This window comes from Strongyloides ratti (genome assembly GCF_001040885.1).
Source record: "Strongyloides ratti genome assembly S_ratti_ED321, chromosome : 2".
Taxonomy (NCBI): Eukaryota; Metazoa; Nematoda; class Chromadorea; order Rhabditida; family Strongyloididae; genus Strongyloides; species Strongyloides ratti.
The window spans coordinates 9807712-9824335 of NC_037308.1; the positions used below are offsets into that span (position 1 = coordinate 9807712).

Genomic DNA, 16624 nt, shown 5'->3' on the forward strand with positions numbered 1-16624 from the left:
ATTGCTTTTAAGGATACCTAATTTAAATTATATTGTGCTTTTTTTTAAAATATTTTAAATTAATAATCAGAAATAAATTCATTTTCTGAGTATTTTTTTTATATGAAAATGCAAATATTTTCAAGATATGCATTTTTAAATTTTTTTTCATAATAATAAAAAATAGTATTGAAGTTGTCATATAATTTTTAAGTATATCTTTAAAAGTTTCAAATAGTTTAATGAAAATAAAAATGCAAATATGCAAAAATACAGCAAATTGTCGTTTACAATTCAAGAGTTGTGATATGCAATATTATATGTTTTCATATAATACATTTTTCTTTTTGTTTTTGTAATAATTTTCAATCACATTATGGCGCATTTTCCTTTACCTTTTTTTTTTTTTGATAAATTTCCCGACAAACCGGTATTCACCAATGATGACTATAATTGAATAATTATATTAATTTTAAATAATAAATAAACTTACATCATCATCATCTTCAGATGGGAATGATTTGACAATTCTTACTAATTCATGAAATGCAGCATCAACATTAACTGGAGGATCTTTTGCAGACGTTTCAATATATGGTAATTTTAATTCTTCAGCAAGTTTACGACCTTGCGTTTCAGTAACCTTACGTTGTGAAATTAAATCAATCTAAAAAAAAATATTTATAATCAAAATAAATTTTTAAATATACCTTATTAGCTACTAATAAAACGGGATATTCTGTTGAATCTTTAACTCTAAGAACTTGTTTATATAACTGTACAGCTTGTTGAAAACTTCGTTCATCAGTAACAGAATAAACTAATAGAAAACCTTTTCCTCCACGTATATATTGTTCTCTCATGGCAGAATATTCTTCTTGACCTGCTGTATCTAAAACATCCATAATAACCCATTGCCCATCAACTTCACAATGTTGAATGTACTGATCTTCAATTGTTGGATCATAATAATCAATGAAATGTTTTTGAAAAAATTGTATTGTTAAGGAAGATTTTCCAACACCACCTTCACCAATAACAACAAGTTTGAATACCGGTAATTTAGAATCGTCTTCTGGAGGTTTTTTTTGCATTATTGATATTAATATATATTTTGATATATATACAGTTCTAAAAAAGGAAAAATTATATATATAAAATTTAAACTATTACAACATTGCGACAACTTCTTTTTTTTTTTAAAAATTACATAATTAAAAAAAAATATATAATAATAATTCATGTGATTTAATAATATATATATATATATATATATATATATATAAACTAAGAAATGTCATATGTGGACACTAATAAAAATATTAATAATTAAGATATCTTATGGATAAGTTGTGTGTTTCGATTTACTTTACAATAGATATTTGAATGGTTGATATGACATCAACAACTAATACATAGTTATTAAATAAGAAAATATTAAACAGATTAGTAACGTTTAAATATAATATTTATGATAAGTAAGAAAATTGATATTATTTTACCAAGTCTTATATATTTAAAATTATTCTAATTTACACTTGAACAATTACCTTTTCAAATCAACTATGTAAATGGATACAATCACTATAAATCTCCATTTTTAATAACTATATTTAAATAAAAATATTACGATGATCCCAAAAATAAGATTAATATAATTTAAATTAGTCTTAAAATTTCTTTCATATATATAATAAAAACGCTTCAATGGTATATATGATCAATAATAAAATCTTGCATATCATTTTATTTGATAGTTTTAATAATTAATTTTGCCATTTGTTTAAATAAGTATTGAAAGAAAAATAAAAATACAATATTATGTTAGAATAAATTTAAATTGATCAAATTATATTCTTTAAATAATTAAAATTTTTTTTTTTTATAAAAATTACAGCAAAAAAAAAGTGTGTTTTAATGATTTCTTCGACTATCAATAAATTTAATCACAAATGGGCAATAATTTTATCAGTAAATTAACATACAAAAATATATATAAATATATATATATTATTTGAAGGGTAATAATTAAAGGGTAAATAAATTGTTTAACAAAAACTTATTTAGAGAGTCATTACTTTTATGCAACACAACTACAAGGTAATTTTTAACAGGGACTGATAACTTACCCTGCCCTTTCAATGTCATTTAGATCAATTATTATTGAAAAAGTTTTGCCTCTAAAAAAAATGTTAAAGTTATAAATCTTAATATTACATATTTACAATATTTATAATAATTATTTTTTTTTATAAACATGTTACATTTTTGTAGTATTATTTTTAAATTTATTATATATAACTTGAATATTAGTGTAACATTATATTATACATAAAAAAAAATTTTTATAACTAATAATTAAAATATAAACTTAGTTAAAATTTTAAATACAATATTTAATTATAATAATTATAAAAATATTTGAATTATTATATATTATTAATATTAATGTATTAATTTCCTAAAAAGTTTAAATATATATATATATATATATAAGTGCATTTATATTAAATAATAATAATAATAATGATGTGATAGAAAATTTTCTATATTTAATATAAAAAAAAAGTAAGATCTTTTTGACAAAATATTTTGATTGTTATAATAATATATTATATATATATATACATATATATTGAAGAAGATGGCTGCCATCAATTGACTAATACTTTTACCGTTTCTACTACCCGTATTAATAAAAGTAAGTATAACGCTTAGACATGCTTTGCAATTATAATACACCTAAAACTTGTTTATTCCTGAAACAAAAAAAAAATTAGGTTTCATTCTCCAAAAATAGTATTTAAATTTATTATTTTTTTAAAGTATATTTAATAACGTAAAAAAATATTAATTAAAATAATTTTTTAACTTTATCAATTTTAATAATTTTTTTTCATTTACTTAGTAAAACTATTTATTAAAAAATAATTTTTAGTTAGAAATTTTGTACATATATTTTATTGTGTGATTTTTAACTATTTTCTAATTTTTTTTTATTAAAGTAAATGAAATATTATGTAAGCTATTGAAATATTTAATAGATGTGCACAACTTTAAAAGGTTTTTTTTTCTAAAAGGAAAATAAATAGAGTTTTATACAAAAATTATATAGAAACTGACGAGATTTTCTTTAAAAATATTAAACATTAAAAAAATAAATAGTAAAGTATATTTGTATATTTAGTATTTTTTTTAAATGACATTATATTATGGTTAAAGAATTGTTAAACAAAAAATAATAAAAAAAAACACTTAAAAATGTAAATTTGTAATATTAAGATTACAATTATTTAAAAAAGAAATAAACAAGTGAATAGTCAATTATAATTTTATTCACTTTTATTACATGTTATTTTGTATTTTGTACTTTTTTTTTTATTTTATTTTATTTAATATAAATAAAAAAAAAGTATATAAACTTATTGTCTACCTATTTATATTTTTTAATTCAATGATTATTTAACTTACCACTAACTATATTATTTCATTTAATCCATCTCACTAACTTTGAAAATGATATAAACAAATATTGTAATACTTTAATAAATTGAGGAATATACAAAAAATCATTATATAAAAATACAATATTTTAAAATAAAAGGTAAATTAAGATGATTTTTATAATACTTTTTTTTGTAAATAAACTTTTGTCAAGTTCTTTTATTTATTATTACATCTGTGTTAACTTTGTTATTTTTAATAAATATAATTATCGTAATGATAAGTTTTTTTACAAATATTATCATATAACTTCTTTACCATTATTTTAATTGCCCTTCTAAATTTTTGTTAAAATACATTTATTCTTCATATTTAATAATTTGAAGTATTATTTAAAAAACTTTATAAAATTATTATGATTAATATTTAATTTCAAAATTATGACAAAAATGCAAGTAAATATAAAAAAAATTGTTTAATTACTTATTTTTTGATTCATATTTTTTTTTAAATTTGTAATGATATTCTATTATAATAAAGTTTATCAAAATATTTTACATTCTTTTTTCAATATAAATATATTTTTTGTATATTTTATAATAATACTGTGAAAAAAAAATTTATCTTTTCATTCATTAAAAGTAAAATATTTTTTATACACTAATTTTACTTCTTAAAAAATAATATTATTTGAAATAATAAAACCATAAATAAATATTTCAATAATTGATAGCAATAATTTACTCAAAGTAAAAAAAATTGTTTTAGTTATTTGATAATAAATCATTTAATATTTTTTTGTTATAAAACTTTTTATATATTCCATACAGTTGTGGTAAAAGAAATTGTCAAAATACATTCTATCAAAATTAAGATACTAGTAAATAAATTTGATTTAAAAAAAAAGATAACTTTAGCTTTTTCTTTAAAAACTAATTAAATGAAAAAAAAAAGAAATTAATAGATAAACTTTAAACTATTTATTACATTAAATGAAATAAATATAATAGTATTTTCTTAAATTTTAATTTGTTATACTATTAGGAAGTAAATTTTTATGTAATCTCATTTATTGTTTAATGAAAAGAAAAATGGATTATAAATTATTAAATTAATTTTATTTTATTAATGCAATTTTTATTTATATTAGATATTTATTAGCTATAATATTTTAAAATTAGGGAAAATGTATATGTGTTTATATGTTTAATGGAAGTAAAATCAATTAGAAGATTTAGCAAAAATATGATTTGTTTAATTTTATCTATACTATAAAGAATTGTTGAAAACTTAATTTTTAATCAAATTATTAACGAAATATCATTATTACAAAGTTAAAATTATTTTACACTAAATAACTAAAAAAAAAACAATAAAACTTTTTGTTAAAAACATCATTTTCAATAATTAATAGTTAATGAAATACAAATACATGAAGATTTCGTGCAAAATTAACATCAAATTTCAGATTCAAAAACCATCTAAAATCTTTTTAACATTATTCTTTAAAAATTCCATTTTTCATGTGTATAATTTAAAATATTATTCAATTTTTATCATTCTATTTTGAAAGTTTAAATGTAGCTTAAGGATATAACTAATTTATATTCCAAACAAAAATTAAGCATCTTTTATTTTTTTTTTCAATAAAGTACACCAACAATATAATTTATTAATCTTTTATTTTTCCAAATTTTATAGTTTTTAGTTTAATTTTATTAACATTAAATTAATTATCATTGTTAATATTATGGTGATGAGATTTGAAATTGTATTATTTATAAGATATTTAGTATGATTATTTTTTCTTGTAATTTAACTTTTTTCACACAAAATTTGTTTTCAAATTTATCAAAATAAATATAAAATAATCTCTTTTTGGCAATAAATTAGAAAATCTTTATAATGTTAAATTATTTTAGCTTCTTGAAGTTTGAACATTACTTTTTATTTCCTAAAATTTTATGACTAAATTCTTTGTTCAGAAAATGGCAAATTTATTAATAGTTACTTTTATACTATAAATAGAAATTAAATTAAAATGTTATACTACTTAATATATATAACCATTTAATTTTGATTAGTCATCTCATATAAATTGACATTCTACTACGATAATCTTTTTAATCTTATAATAATTAAAATTTAGATTTATACAATAACATCATTCACCAATTAATTATTATTCTATATTTATTCACGTACTTTTTGACAACATAGTTAAATTCATTGTTTATTGATAAACTTATTATAATAAAATTAAATAAATTTTTTTTTAACCAACGTAAAAATTATCAACACATCTAATCAATATTTTTTACATAAATTGTATTTAAATAATGGAAAAATAATTTTATAAAATACAAATTTAATATTATCTAACTATATAATTGTCATAAAAAAAAGTGTTGGGTTTACTATGATACTGATACCAATAATAAAACTAAACTTTTTTATTTTTTTTATTTCAATATGGCAAAGTTTAGTAACATCAAAATCATATGTAGAACAGGTACATTTATCTTTGGCAAAAGATCCCCGTACTATGATAGTTTCATGGGTAACTTTTTATGATTATTCAGTTTCTCATAGAAAACCAATAGTTAAATATGGAACATCTAGTAGTTGTATGAGTAAAATAAGTTTTGGTAGAAGTAAAAGTTTAATTGAAAATAATAACTCATCAATTGTACGATATTATCATACAGTTTATTTAAAAAATTTAAATTATAATAAAAAATATTATTACAAAGTTGGTGATGGTAGAAAATGGAGTAAAAAATTTTATTTTAAAACATTTCCAGGAGGATCTAATTTTGATATGAAATTATGTGTTTTTGGTGATATGGATACAGGAAAGATGGCAACAATAAAGAAGGTAACAAAAGCTGTCAAAAAAGGAGAATGCCAATTGATTATTCATCTAGGTGATATAGCTTATCAATTACAAAAAAATGATGGTTTAATTGGAGATGATTTTATGAGAAAAATTGAACCAATTGCAGCATATGCACCTTATATGGTTATTGTTGGAAATCATGAATTTGATTGTACTGGATTTACTCATTATAATTATAGATTTATAATGCCATTAGATAATGATAATATAGATAAAACTGATCATTTTTATTCATTTAATCTTGGATTTGTTAATTTTGTTGGACTTTCTTCTGAAGTTTATGGTTTTTATAAAATGTATGGAATAGATCCTATTAAAAGGCAAGCAGCATGGCTTCACAGAACATTAAAAAATATTCAAACAAAAAGATATAATAGACCATGGATAATATCATACTTTCATAGACCATTATATTGTTGGTATAAATTCTCTAAAGATGAATGTAATGAATATGAATCTACAACATTAAAAAGTGGTACTAAATATATACCAGGATTAGAAAAATATTTGTATGATTATAGTGTTGATTTAGTACTCAATGGACATGAACATGGTTATCAAAGAATGTATCCTGTGTATAATCGAACAGTCTACAAATATGATAATGATATATATTATAATACACCTGCTCCTACTTATGTAACATCTGGTGTTGCAGGATGTGTAAGATGTACTCCAGTAGTAATAAATAAAACTATGATATCACCATTTTCAGCTAAATTGTAAACAAAAAAAAATGTATAAATATTTTGATAAATTTTTTTTTTTAGATCTGTTAAAATTGGTTATACACAAATTCATGTAATGAATAAAACACATATGAAATTAACCCAAATTAGTGCTGAGGACGATAAAATAGAAGATAAATTTTGGATTATTAAAAATCATAATTTGAATATGCAAAAATTAAAAAAGAAAAATAAAGGTAAATATTATCCTTATAATGGTAAAACAATATATCCATATTTACAAACTTCATCATTTATCCAGAAATGTTTAAATTTTTATAATGCTTCAAAATTAAAATAAAATTTTTTTTATGTAAATAGTTATAAAAATTTTTAATGAAAACTAGAAAAAGATATAGAAAAAGTAAATGATAATGAAAATAAACATGTAAATTATAATGAAAATACCATAAAAAAACGTAAATTTTTAAATCATACTTTATAAATTATGTTTTATTCATAATCTTATATTTATCATCTTTCTCTAAAGTAAAAATTTTATATTAAATTGGATAAATTTATAACAAAGTTTGTATCATATATAAATACTTTTATTTCATAAACTATAAGTACAATAAATTTTTTTTTGATATATAATATATGTAACATTACTTGATATAACCAAAAAATGTAAAAATTTCTAATAAACAATTTTTAAAAATAATTTAAACTTTTGAAAAGAAATGTTTTCTTTCAATTGAATGTTTATATCTTTTTATAAATTTAGTCATCAAAATAGATAAAATAAAAATTGTTAAAATTAAATAAACAATTTTTTTTAAAACTAATTAAAAAAAAATTAATATTTCAAAATTTGCCTCCATTAAACTTTTTATTTGTTTAAATTTTACTAGAAAAAACAAAACTGTAACATTATATTAATAATAAGAATCAAAACAGAATAATTTTATTTAAAATATCAATTAGATCATTTTTAATATTTTTAAAAAAAAAGATATTTAAACATACTCTACCAGGAAAAGGATATAAAAAGCAAACATGATACAAAGTAATACACAGGAGAAAGATTAAAAAAAAATATTAATTTAAAATATATCTTTCTTCTAACTATAACCAATTTTTAGTCTTAGTGATTTATATAATTGTATAACTTTAATATTTTTTTTTATGCCTTATTTTTATTTTATTTGAAAAAAATACAAAGTTTTTTATTTACTAAAACATTTTTTTAATTTATAACACTAGTCATAAAATTGTATAATGTTTAAGATTTATATTTAAGTTGTGATTTTATTTTATTATATTAAAGAATAATTTTTGAAAAAAAAAATAAAACAAAGAATTGTAAATAGTTTTGTTTTGAAAGTAATTTTGAATAAAAAAAATGTATTTTTTTAGTATACTTTTCTTTTATATTATTTTCTTATTTATAATTTTAATATCTATATTTTAAAAACTAATATAATGTATTAAATTTTCTTAAATCTTTTCTTATAAATTTTAGTATAAACTAATACACTCCCTTTTTATTACATATGCAAATAAAATATTAATAAATTGTCGATTAAGAAAAATAAGTCATTTTTCTTATTATAAATTAATTCATTTAAAAAAATTTTTTTTTTCCAATACTTAAATGTAAATAATAATTTAAACATATTTTGTTTAAATGAAAATGTTTGCCTATCCATAGAAATGATAATATTTCAAATAAAATTTATTTTATATATTTGTAAATATATAAATTTTAAGTCATTATGCTTATATACAATACTATCGTATATTAAACACAATTTATGACATTTTAAAATTACGATAATCTTTTCTTAAATTAATTTTAATTAAATTTTGATATGGTTATAGATTGTAAAACAAGCAAAATAAACAAATTAAAAATATTAATATGATAAAATAATAGCTAATTGTTCTTATCAAAAAGTTAAATTGCTTTTGTTATGTCAAAAATGAATAGTTTATTAAATTATTATGATATAAATCTAACTAATTTATATAGAAAAAAATTTCTTAATACTCATAATCTTATTATTATCATTGATATATAATTTTTATAATGATAATATAAAAATTTATATTAAAGTATATGTAGTTTGTCATATGTCAATTACAAGATATCTTATTTAAACTTTTCAATGTCAAAACTTATAAAATATCATATGAAACAAAAATTGTTTGATAACTTATATTTTCCCATTATTTTGTGAAAAATTTTTTATTAGTAATTTAATGGTATCATTTTTAATCAGTTATTAGCATTTTTTTTTACTTTAATTTAAAATTATCAAATATAATGACTAATAAATTTCAAAGATATAAGATTATTATTTATGAAAAAAAAAAAATTACTAGAAAAATCATTTATCTACTTTTGATACTTCACTTTGTCTTATACTATTTTGTAATTCATAACAATATCGAAAGAAAATATATCATATATTGTTTACAACATATACTAAGAATGAATAATGACATATATTTTTCACATATTATCAAAACACATTTTTTAATTACTAAATAAAATTCACATTTTAAAATTATACATTTTCTTTTTGTTTATTTTCAAATATACCTTTCAAATTATATAGAAAAATTTATATATTTAAACTTTGTATATTTTAAAATTTAAAAAAAATTTTAGAAAAGCTTAAATAATTATATGAAAATTATATTTTGACAGTAAAATATAGGTAGACTACTATAGTATCATTCTAGTACATTTTATAGATGTTTAAAAATTTTATATCACTAAAAAAAACTACCTCTAACTAATTATCATAGACATACATTCTCTTCTAAAACTGGCAACTATAAAACTTCATCTTTTCCTTTACTTCTAAAATTATCATTCATTTTCATATAAGTATATAAAAAATTTTTTGCAAAAAAATAAATGTAATATAGAAAATTCTAAATTATATTTATTTTTAGTTTTAATTTAATACTTCTATTGTAAATATTAAAAAAAAACAAAAATTTACTTATTATATTACTTAAAGTTAATCAAATAAATGTAAATATGCTCACTTTTTTTTGTAATGAAAAATATCATTTACATACGTTAACTACATTTTCCCACAAATAGAATAAATAAAAATTAATATGGTCCCGCAAAGACGGGAAAAAAAAATTAAAATTAGTGGATTTTTTTAGTATGAATAACCTTGAAAAAAAAGTAACTAAAAGCATATTTATAATAAAAATATAATTTATCTTTTAAAAAATTTTTTTTTTACATCATTAATTGTTAATCTACTATTTTTCAAATATCAACTAAAATATTATGATATCTTTTTATTATATTTATAAATATATATATACCTATATCAAAGTGATGAAAGCTTCTAGATATTAATTTATTTTAAAATTTAACCCATTTATAATTTTTTTTTACAATAATTATATAAAGTATTTTTCAAGATTATTTATAGTAAAAATTTCTTATTAATTTTTTTAATAATTATATTAAAAAAAAATATGTAAAATTTAATAACAATACTATTGTTTATTTTTTACCAAAAATAATTACTTTTTACTACATTATTTTATATTTAAAATCTTATTTATCAATTTATTTCTTGGAGTTTAGTCCCTCGTTTTAACTCAATCATCAATGAAAAAATAAGAATACTTTGCAAAGGGTAATTTAGTAGTGATATATTGAATAAATACATTTATAACTTTTTGCGATACATCTTGTTACATTAATCATTATAAAAGAAAATTACCTTTGGTATTAAAAAGAAATTCCATAAGTATATTTACCTTACATTTATATTCTCGCACATAATTTTATATTGCCATTTTATAAATTATTAATAAAATATTTATTATATCAATAATTTATATTTAATTTTAGTTTTTGGTATCTTGAACTGGATAAAAAAAAAAGTATTTTATTAATTAAGATTAATTTTTTTCAATTGATATTATATCTTGTTTAATTTAAAGATTTCTATTATTTGATATGTCAGAGAATTGTGATACAACAACTCCATTAGTAAAAGACAAAGAAGTGAACAATATCAGTTTGCTATCTAATGCACCTTCATCTTCTACTGATACAATTGGTATTCCAAGGCATAATTCTATTTCAAAAAGTAGTGAAAGAAAAATATCAAAATATTATGATAAACAAAAAGAATTATTAGAGGCATTCAAAGAGGATGAAGAACAGATACAAAAAAGTAATAGGAGAAGACATATCTCAGCATGTAGTGGTACATTAGAACAACAAACTTTTAAAGAGGAAGATAAATTACTACCTAACTGTCCAGTTAAAACTTCAACTGACAATGGAAATTGTCTTAAAACATCCTCAAATAATTCATCCAGAAAATCATCACAAGAAATTGTTCCAGCTGTAACGTGTTATCATGCAAATGACACATCAGATGATGACAGTAAACGTGAAGATAAAGCAGCTAAGAGATTGGCTTTTATAACACTTATCGTTAATATTACACTTTTAATAATTAAAGCAATTGCCTCATATCTTTCTGGATCATTTTCAATTATTTCATCATTTGTTGATTCTGCTGTAGATATTACTTCTGGTCTTGTTATATGGTTAACTGTTCGTGCCATTAAAAAACGTGATCCTTATCTTTATCCTCGTGGTAGAACACGTCTTGAACCGTTAGCTCTTATTATAGTATCTGTTATAATGGGTGTTGCTTCACTACAAATGATTATTCAATCATTGAAATCTATAATAGAAAAAAGCATTGACCCACATGTTGGTTTTATTTCTGCTGGCATTATGATATCAACAATTATTATCAAATTTATTTTAGTAATCGTTTGCCAGCGATTCAAAGGTAATGCATCAATTGATGTATTGGCACAAGATCACCGTAATGATTGTATCTCAAATTTTGTTGCTTTACTTTGTGCTGTTGGTAGTAGATATTTATGGATATATCTTGATCCAATAGGAGCTATAATTGTTTCATTGTACATTGCTTATACGTGGTTTTCTACTGGAAAAGAGCAAATGAAAATTCTTAGTGGTCGTTCAGCTAGTCCAGATTTTATCAATAGAATTATTAAGATCTGCCTTGATCATGATGATCGAATAAATTTTATTGATACAGTATATGTATACCATTTTGGTACTAAATTTTTGGTTGAAGTTCATGTAGTTTTGGATGAAAATATGTTATTAAAAGAGGCTCATGATATTTCTGAAGCATTACAAATTAACATTGAAGCTTTAAATGATGTTGAAAGAGCTTTTGTTCATTGTGATTATGAATATGATCACTCCCCAACTATTGAACATAAAGTAGTTTAATGCATAATTATTTATATATATATATATATGTTTTTGAAAATAATTTTTTTATTAATAATTTGAGTTGTATTTGTTATTATTATAAAGTTGGTTATATTATTAAAATAGATAAAAATATTATCAAATTAAATATAAATAGTTCCACATCTTTTTTTTATTGTCTAGATGTCAGTTTCACTATTTTTCAAAGTTCTTCAATATTTTCAAAAGTTTAATTTTCCATTAAAACCATACATACGTTTCTTATGAAGTTATACAATTGACAGCATTATCATAACTTCTTTTTTCTTTATTTCTTAATTTATGGTCTTCAAAATAAATATTTTGGAAATTCTTATTGCTAATAATTCATTAATTACATTTCAACGTAAATTTTAAATCAAAATCTTAATATCATTATTTAAAAAAACTCACTAGAAAATTTTTAAAATCAAATATAATCTTTTAATATTACAAGCATTAAATATTTAAATTAATTTTTTATTTGCATTTCCATAGTTACCTTTGAAATTTGAATTTTCGTCTAAATCTCTAGCATGTTATACTAAAAAGTCACCCTTATTTTTTTTATCAAAAAATGGCATATTAATATATTTGTTATCAATTACATTTTTTTATATCAATTACCTTTTTTTTGTGTAAACTTTTTAATCTGTTGACTTTTTATTTATCTTAGTAACTAGTTTTTAACAGTCCTAATATAAACATGTCACCTGTTGACAAGTTATTTTTTACTTTTACCAAAATATTATATATTACAATTTATAATAAATTTAATATGAAAGTATTTTCTTAAACAACTTTTTGCAAGACTTTATTTTTAGTATCACAAAACTTGTGTACATAAAATAATATTAGAAAATAACATCGTGATAAAAATATTTGAAAAAAAAACTTTTCAATCTTATAACATTTTTTATTATTTAAAAATAAACATTAAAACGGAATGTTAAAAAATATTTTATAGGAATAATAAATTGATATATATCATTAATTATAAAAATAAATAATTATTAAGATGAGAATTAGTCTTACAGTATCACAGTTAAAAACTTAACTATAAGTATTTGTTGCAAAAATTACAAATTTTAAAACTAATTTTTTAAAAGAATCTTTTCGAGTGCGATTTAGAAAGGAAAAATATACCTGAATATAGGTTTAAAAACTTAAAATATTATTTTCAAAAATGTTATTAATATTCCCCTGAAAACAGTTTTTTTTTTCAAGGATGCATGTCAAAATTCAATTTTCAAAAATAAATTTTTTTCTGTATATTTTAAGAAGTATAAAAAAAAATATAAAAATAATATTATACTCGAAATATTAAAAAAAATCCCCCTAAAAACTTTTTTTATTTCACTGATTAATGTTTTTTGAAGAAAGGGTAGGTCTTTAAAAATTATTTTTTACAATAATTTAACACCATAATTTACTTTAAGAAAAAAAAATTGCACTTTTTGTTATCATTCATTTTTTTTATATTAGAAAAGTTTATTAGAAATAAAAATAATCGAAAACATTTTTCACAGTTCATTTCTCGTCTATATATATTAAGGATATAAATGAGACCAACAAAAGTGGAATATATCAGTAATAATCAGAAGAAAAGTCAACATCTTTCTTTGAGGTTTGGGGCACAGTAGAATAGTTAGTTTTTGGTACTCGATGAGGTGGTATACCATAAATAGCACCATTCTCTGCAGAAATATTGGGATGCCCACCAGGGCGTTTTGTTACCGGCTCTGGCATTGCTTCTGCTCTGCGTTTTGTTCCTGCTAAATTATTACGTTGTTTTTTGTTTCCTTTTCGTGGTGGTGTTGGATAACTAGACATAATACCATTATAATCTTGATATCCTTCATATATTGGATGTGGTGGAGGATAATATTCATAAGGATCTTGGTAATCATAATATGGATCATAGGGAGAATATCCATGAAACGGCCTATACCCGTGCATTGGAGGCATAGGTGGATAACTTCTGTATGGTGGTCTTCCTCCATATGGAGGTATACGTGGTGGACCATGGGCAAAAGCCATGTGTTGTTGATAATAATTATAAACTTCATAATCTGGATGATCATAAGGTAACCTTTTTCGTTTATCAGATTTATTAAATTGTTTATTTACTTTTTTCTTATTTGGATCTAATTGTGGTTTAGCTAATGAAATTTCTAAAATACCTCCTTCAAATTCTTTATTATTCATCTCTTCCATGGCTTTTATACAATTATCACGTTCTTCAAAATCAACAAACGCAAAATCACGTATTCGTTTGACACTAAGAACATTACCAAAAGCAGAAAAAACTTCTTTAACTTTTTGTTCACTAGCTCCTTCTTTTAAATTTCTAACGTATAACATTTTTACATTTCTCATAACTTCCTCGCTAACTTCACTTTGTTGTTCAGCCCATTCACAAATAAGATCTGTATTAAAAATTTTTATCCTTCCCATTTGCATTTTTCTTTTACAATCTGAAGCATTCTTATGTTCATTAAAATCAATAAAACAAAATCCACGACTTTTTTTCTCTTTTGGATCATCTGGATTAGTATACATAATGACATTTTCAACACCCTCTATAAAAGTTAATTTATTTTTTATATTGTTATAAAAAAACTACATTCATAAGAACGTAGCACTTTTTAAATTTTTAAAAGTAAAATAATTAAATATCTAATTGTAACTTTTCTATTACCTGCAAACTTTTTAAACTCTTCTAAAATATCCTTTTGTGTTTTTGATTTGGGTAAATTCCCAATATATAAACGTCTATTAGCTACCGAAACATTTACTTTAAGGTTACATCCAGGTTGGATTTCGTAACCATTTAACTGAAAAATTAATTTTTGTAAAAGGGTGTAATAAAAATGCCGAAAAAAAAAGTGTTTTTTTAAAGGTAATATGTGTAATGTCACTTCCACTTAAACTAGTAAATATTTAAATTACTTACGTTATCTACAGCAGCTTGAGAAGCCTCAACATCAGTATACGCTAAAAAAGCATAACCACGAGTTCCACCATTTATAGGATCCATTAAAATTCGTAAATCCCATATTTGTCCATATTGTGAAAATAATCTAACTAAAACATCTTCATAAACATTTTTTGGTATTTGTCCAATAAAGACTTCATTTGAAACAGCACCTGGTGCTGGTCCTTCCCAGCCTGGTGGGCTATGGTACTTTCTTTGTCCAACTGTAACTTCTAATTTGTATCCAGTTTCATCAATAAGTTGTTTTATTGATTCATATTTAGGCCCTGGCATAATTTGTTGACTAAACGAAAATTCTAAACCTTGTTGTTTTATTCTATCATTCATATGCTTAACAGTTGCCATAAAATAGGATGGACGGCTATGGACACCAAAAAAACGAGTTCTTTTAGTTTCTGCAATCAAAAATAAAGCCGTCTTAGGGTGCATTGTAGTAAGTTTATCAATTACACGCTCATCATAATCATCATCCGTTACGATTTCATTAAAAAATAAATCCATTATAGCATTAGCAACCTCTGGATTACAATTTGATTTTATTAACAAATTTTTTATTTTTCCAAACTTTTCTTCTTGATCATCAGATAATCTGATTTGCAATTCATTAGAATTATCAATTTTATAATTATTATCAATACCTCCTTCTTCCATTTGAATACTCGTATCAATGCCATTATTATTAACATTGGTATTCGCCGATTCCATATGTACATCAGCCATCTCTAAAATTGTTCAAATGAATAATTATGCAACTCTTCCTTTAGTTTATTGTAAATAAATTAGTAAAACATGTAAAATATTTCTAAAAGAAATGACAAAATTAAAAAAAATAATTAAAAAAGGAACTAAAAAAAATTATAGCATTATAATATGATAAGTGTACAAATACATAGTACAAACTGTGATTTGTAAACGTAATGAACATTGATGCCGCAAATAAAAATATTAATGTGATGTTGTATTATTGAGACATACTAATTAATTGATTGGAATAATGTTGAAATTTTCGTTGGAGAACAATCAACGTTATTTGATCAAAAAGTTGATAAAAGAATTTAATATTTTTTTTTAAAATGGCCTTTCTACTATTTTATTTTTTTATTTTCGTTAGACTAATCAATAGTACATTTTACGTTATATTTAGTTTTATTTACCATAAAAATGACTATCGGTATTTATTAGATACTATTTTATAAAACATTAATGTTTTTTTAAATAAAAAATTTTGTTTATAATTTAGTTAATTTTCATTTTAACCAACTAAATATTAAAGTTTTTACAGTTTTACTCAATTATTTAGTTCA

General features: G+C 20.5%; 4 protein-coding genes across 4 annotated transcripts; 2 read left to right on the forward strand and 2 right to left on the reverse strand.

Moving 5' to 3' along the window:
- Nucleotides 1-348: 348 nt before the first annotated feature.
- SRAE_2000311600 (Ras-related protein M-Ras) lies at nt 349-1073 on the reverse strand (the record flags this gene model as incomplete). Its single annotated transcript, XM_024654271.1, has 3 exons — nt 349-426; nt 473-646; nt 690-1073. 3 exons carry the CDS (start codon nt 1071-1073, stop codon nt 349-351), a joined length of 636 nt encoding a protein of 211 aa, XP_024507659.1.
- Nucleotides 1074-5968: 4895 nt separating this feature from the next.
- Nucleotides 5969-7351, forward strand: SRAE_2000311700 (Iron/zinc purple acid phosphatase-like protein; the record flags this gene model as incomplete). The annotated part of the gene is made up of 2 exons (XM_024654272.1): nt 5969-7044; nt 7093-7351. The coding sequence occupies 2 exons, from the start codon at nt 5969-5971 to the stop codon at nt 7349-7351; spliced, it is 1335 nt and encodes a 444-aa protein (XP_024507660.1).
- Nucleotides 7352-10993: 3642 nt separating this feature from the next.
- On the forward strand, nt 10994-12322 carry SRAE_2000311800 (Cation efflux protein family and Cation efflux protein transmembrane domain and Cation efflux protein cytoplasmic domain-containing protein; the record flags this gene model as incomplete). The annotated part of the gene is made up of 1 exon (XM_024654273.1): nt 10994-12322. The coding sequence occupies one exon, from the start codon at nt 10994-10996 to the stop codon at nt 12320-12322; it is 1329 nt and encodes a 442-aa protein (XP_024507661.1).
- A 1587-nt stretch (nt 12323-13909) lies between these two features.
- SRAE_2000311900 (RNA recognition motif domain and HnRNP R/Q splicing factor family and Nucleotide-binding, alpha-beta plait domain-containing protein) lies at nt 13910-16040 on the reverse strand (the record flags this gene model as incomplete). Its single annotated transcript, XM_024654275.1, has 5 exons — nt 13910-14904; nt 15024-15159; nt 15279-15838; nt 15886-15909; nt 15959-16040. The coding sequence occupies 5 exons, from the start codon at nt 16038-16040 to the stop codon at nt 13910-13912; spliced, it is 1797 nt and encodes a 598-aa protein (XP_024507662.1).
- Nucleotides 16041-16624: the final 584 nt, after the last annotated feature.